Source organism: Pantherophis guttatus, chromosome 16 (assembly GCF_059756535.1).
Source record: "Pantherophis guttatus breed Tessera chromosome 16, ASM5975653v1, whole genome shotgun sequence".
In the NCBI taxonomy this organism is placed as follows: domain Eukaryota; kingdom Metazoa; phylum Chordata; class Lepidosauria; order Squamata; family Colubridae; genus Pantherophis; species Pantherophis guttatus.
In genome coordinates this window covers 1,874,055-1,889,812 of record NC_142078.1, presented here as the reverse complement: position 1 = coordinate 1,889,812, position 15,758 = coordinate 1,874,055, and the positions used below count along the sequence as shown (strand labels likewise).

Below are 15,758 nucleotides of genomic sequence, written 5' to 3'. Positions count from 1 at the left end.
AGGAATCCATGTTCTCCCTGGCTATGACTAAGTTCTTGCTTTGCAACAGAAAGTTTCAGCTCAATAGCACCGTAGTCATAAGCCGAGGAGAACATGGATTCCTTCTTATTGCTAAGTGAGTTTCTAAGCGAGTTTGACCCATTTTACGACGTATCTTGCCACAGTTGTTAAGTTAGTAACATGGTTGCTACTAATTGGGAGTTGAAGTCCACACATCTCAAAGCTAACAAGGTGGAGAAACCCTGAATTAGATCGTGGGAAATCCCACTCTCTGGGGGGAGATGACTGAGGAGAAGGAAGCCAGCATTGCGTTCTTGGCTGGACCCAAAGGTTGCCCGCTATCTGCCCCACTGCCTTTCGATCAGCACTCAGCAGGGAATAAACCCGGATGAAACGGAGAATGCAAAATGCATTGCCTTTCTACCTTGACCCTCCCACACCCTGTAGCAGGGAGTTCCAGAGGTTCACTGCATGCCATTGAAGGCTACAGAAACTTCCACTTATGTCCTTTTTCATAATCTGTCATGGGTTGTAGGTGGAACTTGCCGAGGCCTTCAACGGCATGCAATGAACCTCTGGAACTCCCTGCTACAGGATGTGGGAGGGTCAAGACAGAAGCCCAGAACATCCCCTGGTTTCTCTCCATTCTCTTGCCTGTATGTACTGCAGAGCCTGTTTCCCGGACACAGGGTGAGGTAGGGCTGGTGGACCGGCTGGACAAGGGAGGCGAGGTAGGACACGGTGTGGCTTCTCATCTTCATGGAGCATCCACCACACCTATGGGTGAGAAGCACAAAAGGACAACGCAGGGTCAGCCACAAAGAGGGTGTGTTTTGCACCTTGGCAATCCGATGCCGGCCTCTGAGAGCAGAAAAGGGTCAATTAATGCCATGGGGTGGGTAGGGGTGGAGTCCAGAGGTCAGAAAAGTCAACAGAACTCCCGAGATGGTGCAACTGACATGTTTTACGTTGTCAAATATGTGACACATGTAAAAAAAAACAACAGGCAGAGTTTCCTCACATTGTCGTGACGGCTGCTTTGACGTATTTTTTCCCCCAAGTTATTTATTTATTTATTGTATTTTAAATGCAAATAGTAAATTGCTTTATGCAGATATTAGATAGGTACACAATTGATGTCTCTACAATATACAAGTGAAATTGTTAACACCACAATGATTTCACCTATACCTTAAAAGGTAAGGAAAATAAAAAATATAGCAATAGCACTTAGCCTTATATACTGCTTCACAGTGCTTTTACAGCCCTCTCTAAGCAGTTTACAGAGTCAGCCTCTGGCCCCCAACAATCTGGATCCTCATTTTACACACCTCAGAAGGACGGAAGGCTGAGTCAACCTTGAGCCGATCCAGATCAAATTGCTGGCAGTTGGCAGAATTAGCCTGTAATACTGCATTCTAACCATTGAGCCAACTTCGGCCCCAGCTCTTAGGTAGAGATAGATAGATAGATAGATAGATAGATAGATAGATAGATAGATAGATAGATAGATAGATCGACAGACAGAGATAGATAGACATAGATAGACAGAGATAGACAGAGATAGATAGATAGATAGATAGATAGATAGATAGATAGATAGATAGATAATAGAGATAGATAGATAGATAGATAGATAGATAGATAGATAGATCGACAGACAGAGATAGATAGACATAGATAGACAGAGATAGATAGATAGATAGATGATAGATAGATAGATGATAGATAGATAGATAGATAGATAGATCGACAGACAGAGATAGATAGACAGAGATAGACAGAGATAGATAGATAGATAGATAGATAGATAGATAGATAGATGATAGATAGATAGATAATAGAGATAGATAGATAGATAGATAGATAGATCGACAGACAGAGATAGATAGACATATAGACAGAGATAGATAGATAGATAGATAGATGATAGATAGATAGATAATAGAGATAGATAGATAGATAGATAGATAGATAGATAGATAGATCGACAGACAGAGATAGATAGACAGATAGACAGAGATAGATAGATAGATAGATGATAGATAGATAGATAGATAGATAATAGAGATAGATAGATAGATAGATAGATAGATGAAAGAAAGAAAGAAATAGCACTTAGACTTATATACTGCTTCACAGTGCTTTTACAGCCCTCTCTAAGCAGTTTACAGAATCAGCCTCTTGCCCCCAACAATCTGGGCCCTCATTTTACCGACCTCGGAAGGACGGAAGGCTGAGTCAACCTTGAGCCTGGTGAGAATCGAACTGCTAAATTGCAGACAGCCAGCAGTCAGCTGAAGTAGCCTGCAGTACTGCATTCTAACCACTGCGCCACCATGGCTCGAAGTAGCGGAAGAGGTGCCCCTTGCTCTCACCCATCTCCTGGGTGGGTGAGGGCCATCTTTGGACCACCCAAGCTTGCCCCTGTTAGTTTTGCAGAAAACCTTGAAAGTGCTTGCTATAATTTAGTCAGCGCCGCCTCTTCACTGGATGAGGGCAAGGACTCACCTGGGGCTGGAGAAACTCTCAATGCTGGTGGCTGCCACGACCATGGCAAGCCCCATGGTCCACAGCCAGCCTCCCCTTCTCATCCTTTCCCCTTTGCTGGGCCTTTTCGCTACTGCATCATCATCATTATCGCCTGAAGGACGGAGGGAGGATTCCCACGAGCGACTGCAACAGAGGTCGGTTCAGCAAGCTAGACTAGAAGCAGAAAGAACAAAACAAATTGAATGGGGGGAAAAAAAGGAGCTTTAGCAAGTTTCATCAAATTATCATCAAAAAGAAAATTTTTAAAAAAGCAGCAATTAATCGTGCTGTTTTTTGGAAACAAGCAACCCAATTTCTCTTAATTTTTAACTTTATGTGTATCGCACTTTGCAAATATTTACAATTTGGAGAGATCGCGAAGGGGTTGTGTAATTCCCAGGCATTTACATGTGAGTAATCATGCCAGAACGCAAGTTTTAATTTTGCACACTGATTTTTTTCCCCCTTGCCTGGCTTGAAATTCTTGAGTGTAAAAGGAGCCAAAAAAAAGAAAAAGAAAAAAAAAGAAAATAGAATGATTATTTTTTAATGAAGAAAAATGGTAACTCGGAATGTTTATTAGCAACAACTTTTAGCCCAGATTGCCGATACAAACGGTGTGAATCCTAAGATTGGGCTCATGGCCGCATGTACAGGATCTCAATGCCATCACAGGAAATCATGTATTAAAAGGGTTTAAGCAACAATGAGCAAAGACAGGCATCGTTCTGCAGAAATCCAGGCATCGGGCCCTTCCGGCAACGACTCCTGTTTTCACGGCTATTCTCACAACCCCTTTTTTCCTGCAGAAAATCGAAGGCAAGAATGGAAGCGGTTTTGAATTGCCAGCACCGAACCCCAAATATTTGCAAACCCATTCTCAAGTAACAGCCACATATTTAAGCACTGAATCAATACATTCTAACAGGGGGCTTATTACACAAACAGACACACAAACCAGTTTTTTTTTTAATGAAACAATGCCATTCCAAACATCTGCAAGCTATTAGTAGTTGCAGCTAACAATAGCAAAGCAAAAGATAAGCAAGTATTTGAATCTTTTTTTTTTTTGGTTTTGCATGGAATCCGCAGCAATAATTCAACTCACCACACATTTTATTGAAAATTAGATGAAACGCAGGCCCCGGGAGCCCCAAAGAGGAAAAAAAATGAGCTTTTTAAGAATGAGATCCCACGCAACCAGCCACTGCTGACAAATGAAGCAGAAAGAAAAAGGAATTTTTTGCACCCAGAAACATCTCTTCAGGGTCACGAGCCCTGCTGCTCTCTGCTGGCCTCCTCAGAAGTCAAGTCCACCCAGATCAATGAGCTGGCTTTGAACAGATGAACAGAGTTGGAAGGGACCTTGTAGGTCATCTAGTCCGACCCCCCGTCCAAGCAGGAGATCCTAAATCATTTTCGACAGATGGCTTCTAATGCTGTCCTGGAATGCAGCCCAAGGCAGAATCCTACCTATCCACCCTTGGCAAAATTGCATCCTTTATCAGGAGAGGGGAGAATATTTCTTGCACAAAGGGTTGAAATGAGTGTTTTCTGGGTGTTTTCATCATTTATTTATTCATTTTAGCAATAGCACTTAAGACTTCACAGTGCTTTTACAGCCCTCTCTAAGCGCTTTACAGAGTCAGCATATTGTCCCCAACAATCTGGGTCCTGATTTATTTTAGAGAATTTATATAGCCACCTACTTGCTCACAGCGACTCTAGGAGGCTTACAGACAACAAAAACACAACGTAGAAAAAAATAAAAATAATAAAACGTAAAATAACAAAAAAGAAAAAAAAACTCGGCTACACCACACACTCAAATCAACCATCCTTCCCACTCTGGATTCCCCAGACCACATCAGCTGACAAAATCACATCTTGAGGGCCAACCGAAGAGTGTCAGAATGGGGGTCAGTCTAATTTCTGAAGGGATGATGTTCCAGAGGGAGGGAGCCACCACAGAGAAGGCCCTTCTCCTGGGTCCCACCGAACATACTTCCTTCAGCGACGGGACCCGCAATATTCCTGTGGGTCGGGTAGATGTGACCATCAAGAGACGGTCCCTCAGATAAGCTGGTCCCAAGCCATGAAGGGCTTTAAAGGGGACAACCAGCACCTTGAATTGCACCCGGAAGCAAATCGGCAACCAATGCAGCTCCTGCAGAAGAGGTGACACATGTGCACACCGAGGTCTGCACAAAACCATGCGTGTTGCTGCATTTTTGACCAAGTGAAGCTGTTTAAGGTCAGCTCCATGTAGAGCGTGTTGCAACAATCAAGACGGGAGGTGACGTAATCATATTACCTGGGTTGAGTAATGAAACATCTTCAAGAAAACAACTCAGCTCAGAGACCACCAAGGACCACTCCCATGCATTTATTTCGGCCTTTTAAATATGCTGGATTTCAGTTCCCCAGACAATGGAGTCTTCGCTTTGAAGAAGGCTGTTCTTACCATTATGTGGCAATAAGCCTCAATCATTCAAACCCAGGTTGTTGATCATGGTTTGGCAAAAACAACCACCATCGTCTAGCTTTGTGCATCACGTCATGTCAAACCATACAATGGGGTTCCACCTGAGTGGGCGACTTCAGGACATCAACCCTTTGGCTTAAGTCAGATATTGCTAGTTTCCTCAAATACAGTAGTGGCCAAAAATTGCGGAAACCTTTTGGGAAAAGTGTATTTTCTAAAACAAGCTAATAACACCACTTTTTTATTTTGAGAAGTACCATAAAATTATACATCAATGGAAGGATAATTTAATCAAGGATGTAATGCAATCACTTTTATGAAGGATTTGCTATTAGAATAGCAGTTACAGTATAAAGAAGAAAAGTGAAACACGTAGAAAAAACAAGATATACAAAAATTATCACCATAGAAAAAAACGAGATATCCAAAAATGATCACCATGTCAGTTAATCCCTAGTTGGGTAACCTTTAGCATGAATTACGGCCTTACAACGTCTTCCCATGGAGTGAACCAAGTCTTTTAGTTCTGCAGCTGTTATAATGTGAAACCAAGATTGAATGACTGCTTCTATTAACTGGGTTTTATTGCTGGGTCACTTCTGACTAACACGTTTCTTTAGTCGGAAAATCCATAGATTTTCCATTGTTGAAGGTCTGGGCTATTCCCAGGCCACTCCAGCAGTAGAATAGGATTATCTTGAAACTCCCCCCCCCCAAAAAAGTGCTGTTATTAGCCATCAAACCTCAAAAATACACTTTTCCCAAAAGGTTCCCACAATTTTGGCCACTTTTCCTCTCTGTGGTCTTGAATGAAATGATCTCTGACTCCAACTGGACATTTGTGTTGAAGGTAGAGATGCTTCGTCTCCAAGGATTGGCCAAGAGACACCATTGCAATGAGTTACCCACCCACCCCATCCTCCTCCGAAGTCTTTCCCGTTCCCAAATCAAAATTCACCCCTTCGAGAAGGCTCATTCTATTCACCTCTGCAAATTTCCACTTAGATGTTAATCAATTTTGAAAGACCGGGGAAAAAACTTGTCCCAAGTTAGCTGTGAAATTAAAAACAAGCTTGCTGACATGAAAAAGGAGAACCTGTATTGTCTTTTCTCCGACAATCCCCTTCTCTCCGGAGGAGGAAAACAAGAAAGTTTTTAAAAGTTAAGGGGTTTTTTTTAATACCATTCCCAAATCTAAAATCTAAATAATTACACAACCAAAGATCAAACCAAGCTGAACCCAAGTCCACGTTCTCACAACCTCCTTCATCTAGGCTAAAAACGGGGCTGCGTTATTTGAAGGGCTGTTGTGGGTCGGAGGTTATGTGATTGGAAAAAGCACGTGAAATTAATTTTGTCTTGTGAAGTTGGGCTAAAGCAGTGTTTCTCAACCTTGGAAGCTTGAAGATGGGTGGATTTCAACTCCCAGAATCCCCCAGCCAGCGCTGCTGGCTGGGGGATTCTGGGAGTTGAAGTCCACCCATCTTCAAGCTTCCAAGGTTGAGAAACACTGGGCTAAAGGTTTAGCAAGTTGCACGAACCCCAAGAGAAGCAATCCTCGTTTGCTATAAAAGACAAACTGGCTTTGTAACACAATGCTAGAGAATGAACAAAGCTGAAGAAACCCAGTTGTGGCTTCACATGAGCTGAGAGACCAACTTCAGATGGGGAATGGCCATCAGATCACTTCCCTGGTAGCCATATTGGCTGAGATGGATGCCCAATGGTCACAGATTCAAACAGTATCTGGACCACAGGAAATGAAGCAATGAACCTAGACTTCTAGGTGTCCAATCAATCTGTGCTGGCTGAGAATTTTGGGAATTGAAGTCCACAGGTCTTATAGTGGCCAAGATTGGACATCCTTGACCTAAAAGAAGGAAAATTCCTGTCTGGATCAGATCAAGGTAGCCCAGCCCTAATGCCTTTTCTTGCCAGCCTGAAATGAAAAGAAGGACTTAGGGGTGACATAATAGTAATGTTCCTATATCTAAGGGATTGCCACAAAGAAGAGAAGGTCAACCTATTATCCAAAGCATCTGAAGGCAGGACAAGAAGCAACGGATGGAAACCAATCAAGGAGAGAAGCAACTTAGAACTGACAGTGAGAACAATTAATAAGTGGAACGACTTGCCTCCAGAAGTTGTGAATGCTCCAACACTGGAAGTTTTTAAGAAGAGACTGGACAATCCTTTGTCTGAAATGGCATGGGATTTCCTGTCTGAGCAGGGGGTTGGACTAGAAGACCTCCAAGGACCTCCAACTCTGTTATTTTGTTATCCCTATCTGCCACCAGGCTCTTTGCAAACTGCCTTGGGGTGCCCCCTTCCACATGTTGCAAACAGCCCTGTTCCCAGACACCAAAGCCATTCCTTGGCCAGGCTGAGCAGCAGTGCCTAAGGAGCAAAGCAGACGAGCGGATCTATGGGGCGGCAATCCAGAAGGAGACTCTGAAACCTAAGGCCAGAGGGAGGACAACCTCCGATGTCCCCAAGATCTGCAAGCATCAGAACTGAGAACTGAAGAAGCTTCTTCAGATCTGTAAGTGAGGAAAGCCCACTTATATTTCAGCCATTTTAGTGGCTGAAATGCCAGCAAGTGGGGGCCAATTTGGAGCATGAGGTGCCCGTGGCATTCCTTGAACTCTTGTTGACAAATGTGAGAAGCTTCCAAGCAGAATGAAACAAAAAAAAGTGGCAGCTTCTTTGTAGCTCTGCAACCACCTAAACCGGCGGTGTCAAACTGGATTTCTTAGAGGGCCGGAAAAACATTGTAGTTGTCCTCCACGGGCCAGCCTGGGAGATGGGGGAGGAGGAGACATAACAGACGCCATCCTGCAGTACCCTGCCGGCCAAAACAGGGCACCGGGGGGGGGGTGCCACCACATGCCCCGTATTGGCTGGCAGGTTGCTGCAGGAGGCTGTCCAGGCCGAAAACGGGGCATGTGGGGGTGTTTCGGCCTGCAGAGTGCTGCAGGAGGCTGTCCAGGCCGAAAATGGGGCATGCGGGGGCTGCCCGGGGCCTCCTCATGCCTCATTTTGGCTGGCAGGGTGCTGCAGGAGGCTGTCCAGGCCAAAAACGGGGCATATGGGGCCGGCCACAGCCTCCCCACACCCTGTTTTCACTAGCAGAGGCACCGTGGGCCAGTCCTTTGCTATTTCCAGGCTGGCCCATGGGCCACATCTAAGCGCCCCGGAGCTGAAACTGCAGGAGTTCTGCATCGCCCTACAGCTTTCCAACCCAGGACAGAATTAAAAGAAATTTAGGATTAATTTCCAAGTGTCTCCAAGCAGGGAGGTCGCCGCCGTCTGCTGAATTTGTGCACACCATTCTTCCTTTTAAAAGTGTGGCGCAAACTCAGCCATTATGGCATGCAAAATGGGGATTGCGGCAGCTATTGGCGTGAACCCAGCCTACCCCCACCTGTTCAGCAAGCCAAGTCGTATTTGAGTTATTTCATTTTTACTGCGGATGTTTTGAGCATAAGTTCTTCTGGCTAAGTGGCTGAGAAGCTTTTGGATTGCGGTGGACTGAAAATACGTAATAATTAAAAACTGGGCGAGTTAGTTCACACATTGCACCGTGTCAAAGTTTGCTGTAACGATGCTAAGTTTGTTGAACACACCAGAATGGCTGGATATCCGGCCAGGATCATAAACCATGATTAACAGGCTGCAGAGACTGGATTCATACAAAATGCTATGCCAGAATCGCTTTACCTGCAAACAAACAAGCCTGAGAAATATGGATGTATGAAACACATATACAGGGAGTCCTCGACTTATGACCATTTTTCACACTTACGACCATTGCAAGCATCCCTACGGTCATGTGATCAAAATTTGGATGCTTGGCAACTGATTCATATTTATGACGGTTGCAATGTCCCGGGATCATGTGACCTTCCAACAAGTAAGGGGAAGCCTGATTCATTTATCAACCATGTTACTAACTTAATCACTGTGGTGATTCACTTAACAACTGTGGCAAGAAAAGTTGTAAAATGGAGCAAAACTGACTTAACAAATTTTTTCACTTAACAGCAGAAATTTTGGGCTCAATTAGGGTCGTAAGTTGGGGAATGCCTGTACCATTCACTTAATGACTGTTCACAGTTACAACGGCACTGAAAAAAGTAATTTACGACCATTCTTCACACTTATGACCATTGCAGCATCCCCAGGGTTGCTTGATTTACATTCGGATGCTAAACGATTGTTTCACATTTATGACGGTCGCAGTGTCCCGGGGTCACGTGATCCCTTTTTTGCCACCTTCTGACAAGCAAAGACCATGGGGGGAAGTCCGATTCACTTAACAACCTTGTGACTAATTTAACAACTGCAGTGATTCGCTTAACAAACGGGGCAAGAAAAGTCGTAAAACGGGACAAGCCTCATTTAACAAACGTCTCACTTAACAAGATAAATTGGGGGGGCGCTCAATCTCGGTCGTAAATCGGGGAAGACCCGTAGTAAGAAAAAAATGCATCTCCGACAGTCGACTTTTTTCCCCCCTGGTGACAAAAGCCCCTAAGTTATCAGCTGCCCGTTGACCAGTTCAGGTCCTCCTTTTGCGCGGCCTCGGCAGGTCGGGAGCCTCGGGCGCGTCCTTCGGGCGGCGGGATTGCCCAGCCCAACCGGCGCCCGGCAGCTCCGAAAACGGACTTTGCCAAAAGAAATCCAAACTTTTCGCTCCCACGCTCCGCTCGGCTGCGCCTCCCCATCGCCGCCGCTAGAGGGCGCCCCCTTCGAGATCGCTTTTTTAATACCTGGAGTTTGAGAAACTCAATGGGGATGATGGGCTTCCCCCCCCCACCCACCCCCGCTCCACCAGCCGTGGGTAGCCCCCCCACTTCCCGAAAGACGCCCCCCTCTCCGTAGGCGTCCCACTCTTCCCAACTCGGCTGCCCATTGTCTCAGCATCCCCCCACCCCGACGCCCCCCCTCCCGAAAGACCCTCCTGGGGAGACGTCCTACTCTTCCCCACTGCGCCCCATTGACTCAGTATCCCGACGCCCCCCCCTCCCGAAAGACCCCCCCCGGGGAGACGCCCCACTCTTCCCCACTGACCCCCCCCGGCGCCCCATTGTCTCAGCATCCCCCCCCCATTCCTCGCCCCCACCCCACCCCCAAATTCACAGCCTGCTTCCAGCCGGAGTTCCTGGCCAGCAACGGGCTACTTTCCACCGGCAGCCGCCCCCCCTTCCCCCCCCCCCACGACCCCTCATGCAAACCTGGTTTGCTAGTTCCTTCGCCCAAGGGAAATTGGGGAGGGGGCGGCAAGGCAGCGAGGCAGGCAAGCGCCGCCGGAGGTTGGACTGGCTTGTCCCGCTCTGACCTCCCCGCTGCAGACGGCGGGGCTTGCGGGAGGGGGGATTTCCCCCTCCCCAAGTCCCCCCCAATGCGCCCGGCCCGGGGGTCTCGTCTCTCTCCCTCTCCCTGCCCGGCTCCTGACCTCCAAGGATGCGCCCGCGGGAAGGTTCGCCCGCCCAATTTGGGCTGCTCTCAACTGCAAGGAGGAAGCGGGTCTTTCTCGTGTGTCCCCCCCCCGCCCGCTTTTTCCTTCCAGAGAGGGAAGAAAATACCCCCCCTCTCTCTCCTTTCTTTTGGGGGTGGGAGGCAGGCAAGACAGAAGCGGGTCTCTCCCGGATGCAGCAGAGCCAGGAACCCGGGTCAGGAACGCAGCGGAGGAGAGATGCTTGGAAGGGGTCCTGGCTCCCCCCGTCTCCAGATCTGGGGGTAGAGCCCCATTTGGGGAGGTGGGCTCCAACTGCAACCAGGCGCTCCTCTCCCTTACCAAAGCCCCTTGGCCCTGGCATTCTGGCAGGAAGATTTTCTTAGGTTTCCTGGTGGTCTTCCATCCTAAATTTGGCCAGCCCCCCCCCATTTTTCCAAAGTCCCAGTAGCTTCCTTCTGTAGAGCGCATCTCCTGGGGGATAGGGACCTAGATATCTCCAGAGGTTTTCTTTTGCAACCATACAGATGTGACTCCCTTTGGGCGTGGGGGCAGGAGTTACTTCCCAAGATAGTATACAGCTGTAGTGGGTTTCCTGGTGGTCTCCCATCCAGACTACAATGTTAACCTTCTTTGGGGCTCTTGATGCCCCCCCCCCTTCCCGCTGCTACTGGTACAGTCAAGGAACAATCATTGTGGTAAAGCCCTCTCCCCCCCAGGTCTCATGCCACCTTAGTTCGCGCATTAAAAATTGTAGCATAACTGCTTAATTTTTGGAGAGTTTCTGGCACACGGCGCACTAACCTTGTTTGTGCCCAGCTCTCATACTAAGCAAGGTGTGCTTGATTGTGGTTTGTTGTATGAGTCACCAGTATATCCCTTCCGCCAGATTCAAGCAGAACACTGCCAAAATGCCCTTCCAGCTCTGGGTTCATAAGAACCCCAAAAGTTCTTATACACACACACATATATATATATACATATAGAATTTAGAACCATACACACACACACACACACACACACACACACACACACACACACACATATATACACATATAGAATTTAGAACCATATATATACACACATATATATAAACACACACACAAGTAAATTTACAGGAATTATTTAATTTCTGTTTGAATTAAATGTAGAGAAATTAATTAAACCCCATCAACATAATCGGCTCCTTGCATTTAATTTATCACATTTATTTAATTCAAGTGCAAGTTAGAAACCATCAATTGTTTTCCTATGTCCAAGGGCAACCTTCGGTCTCTCTACCCCACAGCCTTGCCTCCTAGAAGGTGTAAATTGTAGCTACTATTTAATGGGGCTTGTTTAGGACTGCAGCTTAAAAGTGGTTAACAGCACTTAGCCAGGATACGCCTATAAAGATCAGCTGGCAAACTGAACATAAGCCATGATTTGGAAATAGGCTTCTCTGATGCGGTTTTTAAGGACTTCGGGCATCTCCCTTAAACCAGTTTCCTTCAAATTTTGATTCAAGAAATCCCAGGATAACTGTAGTTACTTACTATCATCTTCCCCTACCTTTTGCCCATTCCGGCTGGGGATGATGGGAGAGGAAATTTAGCAGTTGTAGGGAGGGTGGATTAGAAATATTAAAAAAATGCAGCTCCTGGAAACCTGGAGTTCTTTTAAAATGGACAGCAGAGGAAATAAACTTAATTTCAGGCCTTACCTGTTTCTGACTTGGTCATTCATCATTAAACAGAACTTGTTCCTTTTCAGGTATTTTGATTTCTTATTGCTGGAGCAAAAAAACAAAAACACAGATATTCAAGTGTCCATTCAGCACATGAAGTCATCCCTGAGGCCAATGTTTGTCTGTTCCCATCTTGACCACCTTAAGATGGCTAAACAGATGTTGGTTGGCTTTTTCAGGTTTTTAAACACACAGGAGCAAAATCAGTCATTATTTTTCTTTTTTCTTTTAATTTTTCCTTTTTTTCTCCCTGGTCTTGCTTTGTCCAGTTCAGTTTCCTTCCTGCTTGCAGTCTTTTAGAAAAACCCATCGCATAATTATTTTTGTTTTCTTTAATCCTAATAAAGTGGTGGGTTTTTTTTAACTATCAAGGTTGAAACTGGGGGCTTCCCTCTAAAGGGCCTGGTGGCTCAGCAGACTGATAGCACTGTGATTAACACCAGCTGCCTGCAATTACTGCAGGTTCGAATCTCGCCAAGGCTCAAGGTTGACTCAGCCTTCCATCCTTTCTAAGGTAGGTAAATTGAGGATCCAGTTTGTGGGGGCAATAAGTTGACTTTGTATAAAATATATACAAAAGGATGAAGGCTATTGCTTAGCGCATTGTAAGCCGCCCTGAGTCTCCGGAGAAGGGCGGCATATAAATCAAATTTTTAAAAAAATTAAAAAAAATAAAGTAAGCTGAAGACAGCACATTCCATCAGAAACAAAAGTAACTGGGAATAATACAAAATCATATTCTCAGGAAAAAGGGGAGCAAAGAATCTGAGGGGGGGGGGAAGTGAGTGACATTTTAGCCTAGGGTCATCTCATTAGGCTTTTCATGTCTGATGTCAGACACCGCCTAGAATCCTTTGTGATTGGGGTGGATTATAAATACTTTGAAACCGTTGCAATTTGCTAAGATTTTAGGTTGCCTGGTTAAGGCAAGAAGTGTGGGAGAAAAGAGGGAAGCCCAGAAGGAAATGTGTGTAATTCTCTCCACCACAAAGACAATTCCCAACAATTAACCCACAACTACACCACGTTCATTCCTCCTGAAACGAAGCCAAGCAAAACCTCAGAAGTAAAAAAAAAATAAAAAAATGATGCTGTAGAAACAGAGGCAGCCTTACAATAGGATCCGTGAGTAAAAGGCGTGTAGGTAGTGCAAGAAGAGGAACACACCTACTCTCTTACTCTCAGGTAAAAGAGTGCAAAGAGAGCAAAGCAAATATTTGGAATTTGGTGTAGGGTCTGCTTCGGCCGGGGGTTGGACTAGATGACCTCCCAGGGTCTCTTCCTTGTTAATCTCTATCTGTATAGTTTAAGCCCTGCAACTGAATGGAAAGTCGCAGACACGGCTGGGAAGGGAGGATGGAGAGATACAAATCACATCCAGAAACAAAAACGTTTTTCTTGGGCAAATTTTGGAGCTGGGAAGGAGAAAAAAATGGATTGAAATTGTTCCTTTTCTTCTCCCCTAAAACTCAGCTCTTCTGTCCAAGTTGTAGGACAGCTATGTCCCTTGTCCCAAGACCCTTTTTTTGGCAAGAGTCCTGCCAAAAAAACCAACCTGCTATTTTCTTCGGGAGGGAGAGAGAGAGAGCAGTTTATTTTATTTTATTTTATTTTATTTTATTTTATTTTATTATTTTATTTTATTTTATTTTATTTTATTTTATTTTATTTTATTTTATTGCACCTTTGAAATATGCTAAAAGATTTCTTCTTCAAGTCAGGAAAGAAATCAAATTGCCTGCTTTTTCAGAAAGGGAAAAAAAAATCCCTTTATTTAGGATTTCCAGGAATTTTCAAAACCGAGGGGGTGAGGCATCCGTTGAAATGAAAAATCACAACGAAACAGCCTCAATCTTTTCTATTCCTTTCAGACCTTGGAAAAACAAAGATGAATTTCAAATATATATATATATCCCATGGGAAAATGGGAGTCATTTCTAAAGAATAAAGTTTTTGTTTGTTCTCTCTCATTTCGGTGCTGGACATTGCTATGATCTTGCAGTTAGTGGCTGGGTTTACGCCTGGTCTTAAGCCATGGTTTGTACGTTGCTTATTGAATAAGTCACAATAAGTTGGCTGAGTTGATACCACTCATTAAACTATAAACTACCCTGTTTCCCCCAAAGTAAGACATCCCCTGATAATAAGCCCAATCGGGTTTTTTGAGTGCATGGCAATAAGGCCAAGCGCTTATTTCAGGGTTCAAAAAAATATAAGACAGGGTCTTATTTTCGGGGAAACACAGTATGCTTTCACAGTGAACTATAAAACAGATTATTAGGGCAAAAACCTCCCATGCTGCTGGGAACTCTGTCAAAATTAGATGGGGGAGTCAAAATCCTTGGGGACAAACAGACATCCCAGGCAAATTCTCCCTGGACAATCAGGACTTAAAATAGAGCTGGGAGGAACCTTGGAGGTCTTGTCTAGTTCCCTGCTCTACCTTGTCTACCTATACTATTTCAGATAAGTCCTGCCTTAGACCATACGTGGAAACATGTTTCTTAAGGCGAAGGAGAGGGTGCTGCTTTCCAAGCCCCATATTTTCATAATATCCCACACTATAAAAAAGAGGTTGAAACTCTAGAAAGAGTGCAGAGAAGAGCAACCAGGATGATTAGGGGACCGGAGGCTAAAACATACGATGAATGATTACAGGAACTGGGCCTGGCTAGTCTGGTGAAGAGAAGGTCCAGGGGAGACAGGATAGCATCTTCCAATATTTGAGGGGCTGCCACAGAGAGGAGGAAGGGGGTCAAGCTATTTTCCAAGGCATCCGAAGACCTTGGACAAAAAACAATGGATGGAATTTTCTGACAGTGAGAGCAATCAACCCGTGGAATTGAAGTTGCATTCAGAAGTTGTGGGAGCTTCATCACTGGAGGCTTCCAAGAAGAGACTGGACTGCCATCCATCAGAAATGGCGTAGGGTCTCCTGCTTGGGCAGGGGGTTGGACTAGATGACCTACATGGTCCCTTCCAACTCTGTAAATCTATTTAAAAAACATCTGTTAAACCATCAAGTCCCAAAAGGTGGGTTGGGACATAGAAGGCTGATCCTAGGCACAGAAAAAGATTTCCCAGCTGTTGTACAGCACACAGTTTCTCCGGCACGGATGGCCGTGCCTGGGAACACTTCAAGGCAGTCCAGACGAGTCCAAAGTGGCAGCTGCCAAGCCATTGGAAGCACCCCGTGATGGAGCTGTTGGGGGACCTCGCCTGCCCTTGTTCATCCCCAGAATACTGGAAAGTAGAACCAGATCTCCCCTAAGCCAGAACACAAACCGTGCCTACCTTCATAAGCAGCTTTGAGGTTGGGCTAGCTTAGCTTAATAGGTCCCTTTAGGACTTGGGACATGGCATGAAGCTAGAAGATAGGCTCACTTAGAAACCAGGATAAGCCTTTTGTGCCAATCCAGTCCTGGTCTTCCCAACGAACCTGGGCCATTTCAGTTCCTTGGCTTCACATGCAGCCTCGGGTTCAGGAGTGCTGTCCCTCTCGCCTTCAATCTGGCTTGGATGTGAATCCAATTAGGTAAGGCACTAAAAAGCTCAGC

The 15,758-nt window shown here is 45.4% G+C and overlaps 1 protein-coding gene across 6 annotated transcripts in view; it reads right to left on the bottom strand.

The window, feature by feature from the left end:
- EGFL7 (EGF like domain multiple 7) overlaps window positions 1–15,758 on the bottom strand; it is a 35,296-nt gene that overhangs the window by 18,644 nt on the left and 894 nt on the right. For 2 of the 6 annotated variants that reach the window (XM_034427163.3, XM_034427160.3), the window contains exons 2-4: window positions 12,178–12,246; window positions 2,512–2,706; window positions 655–777 (exon numbers count right to left, since the gene is read on the bottom strand). In XM_034427163.3, the coding sequence (XP_034283054.2) occupies window positions 655–777; window positions 2,512–2,594 (206 nt within the window). In that variant the 5' untranslated portion in view covers window positions 2,595–2,706; window positions 12,178–12,246. Of the gene's footprint in view, window positions 1–654; window positions 778–2,511; window positions 2,707–10,254; window positions 10,575–12,177; window positions 12,247–15,758 lie in introns of those variants that run through there. The other 4 variants (XM_087879745.1, XM_034427162.3, XM_034427161.3 and 1 more) reach the window with 4 other exon arrangements.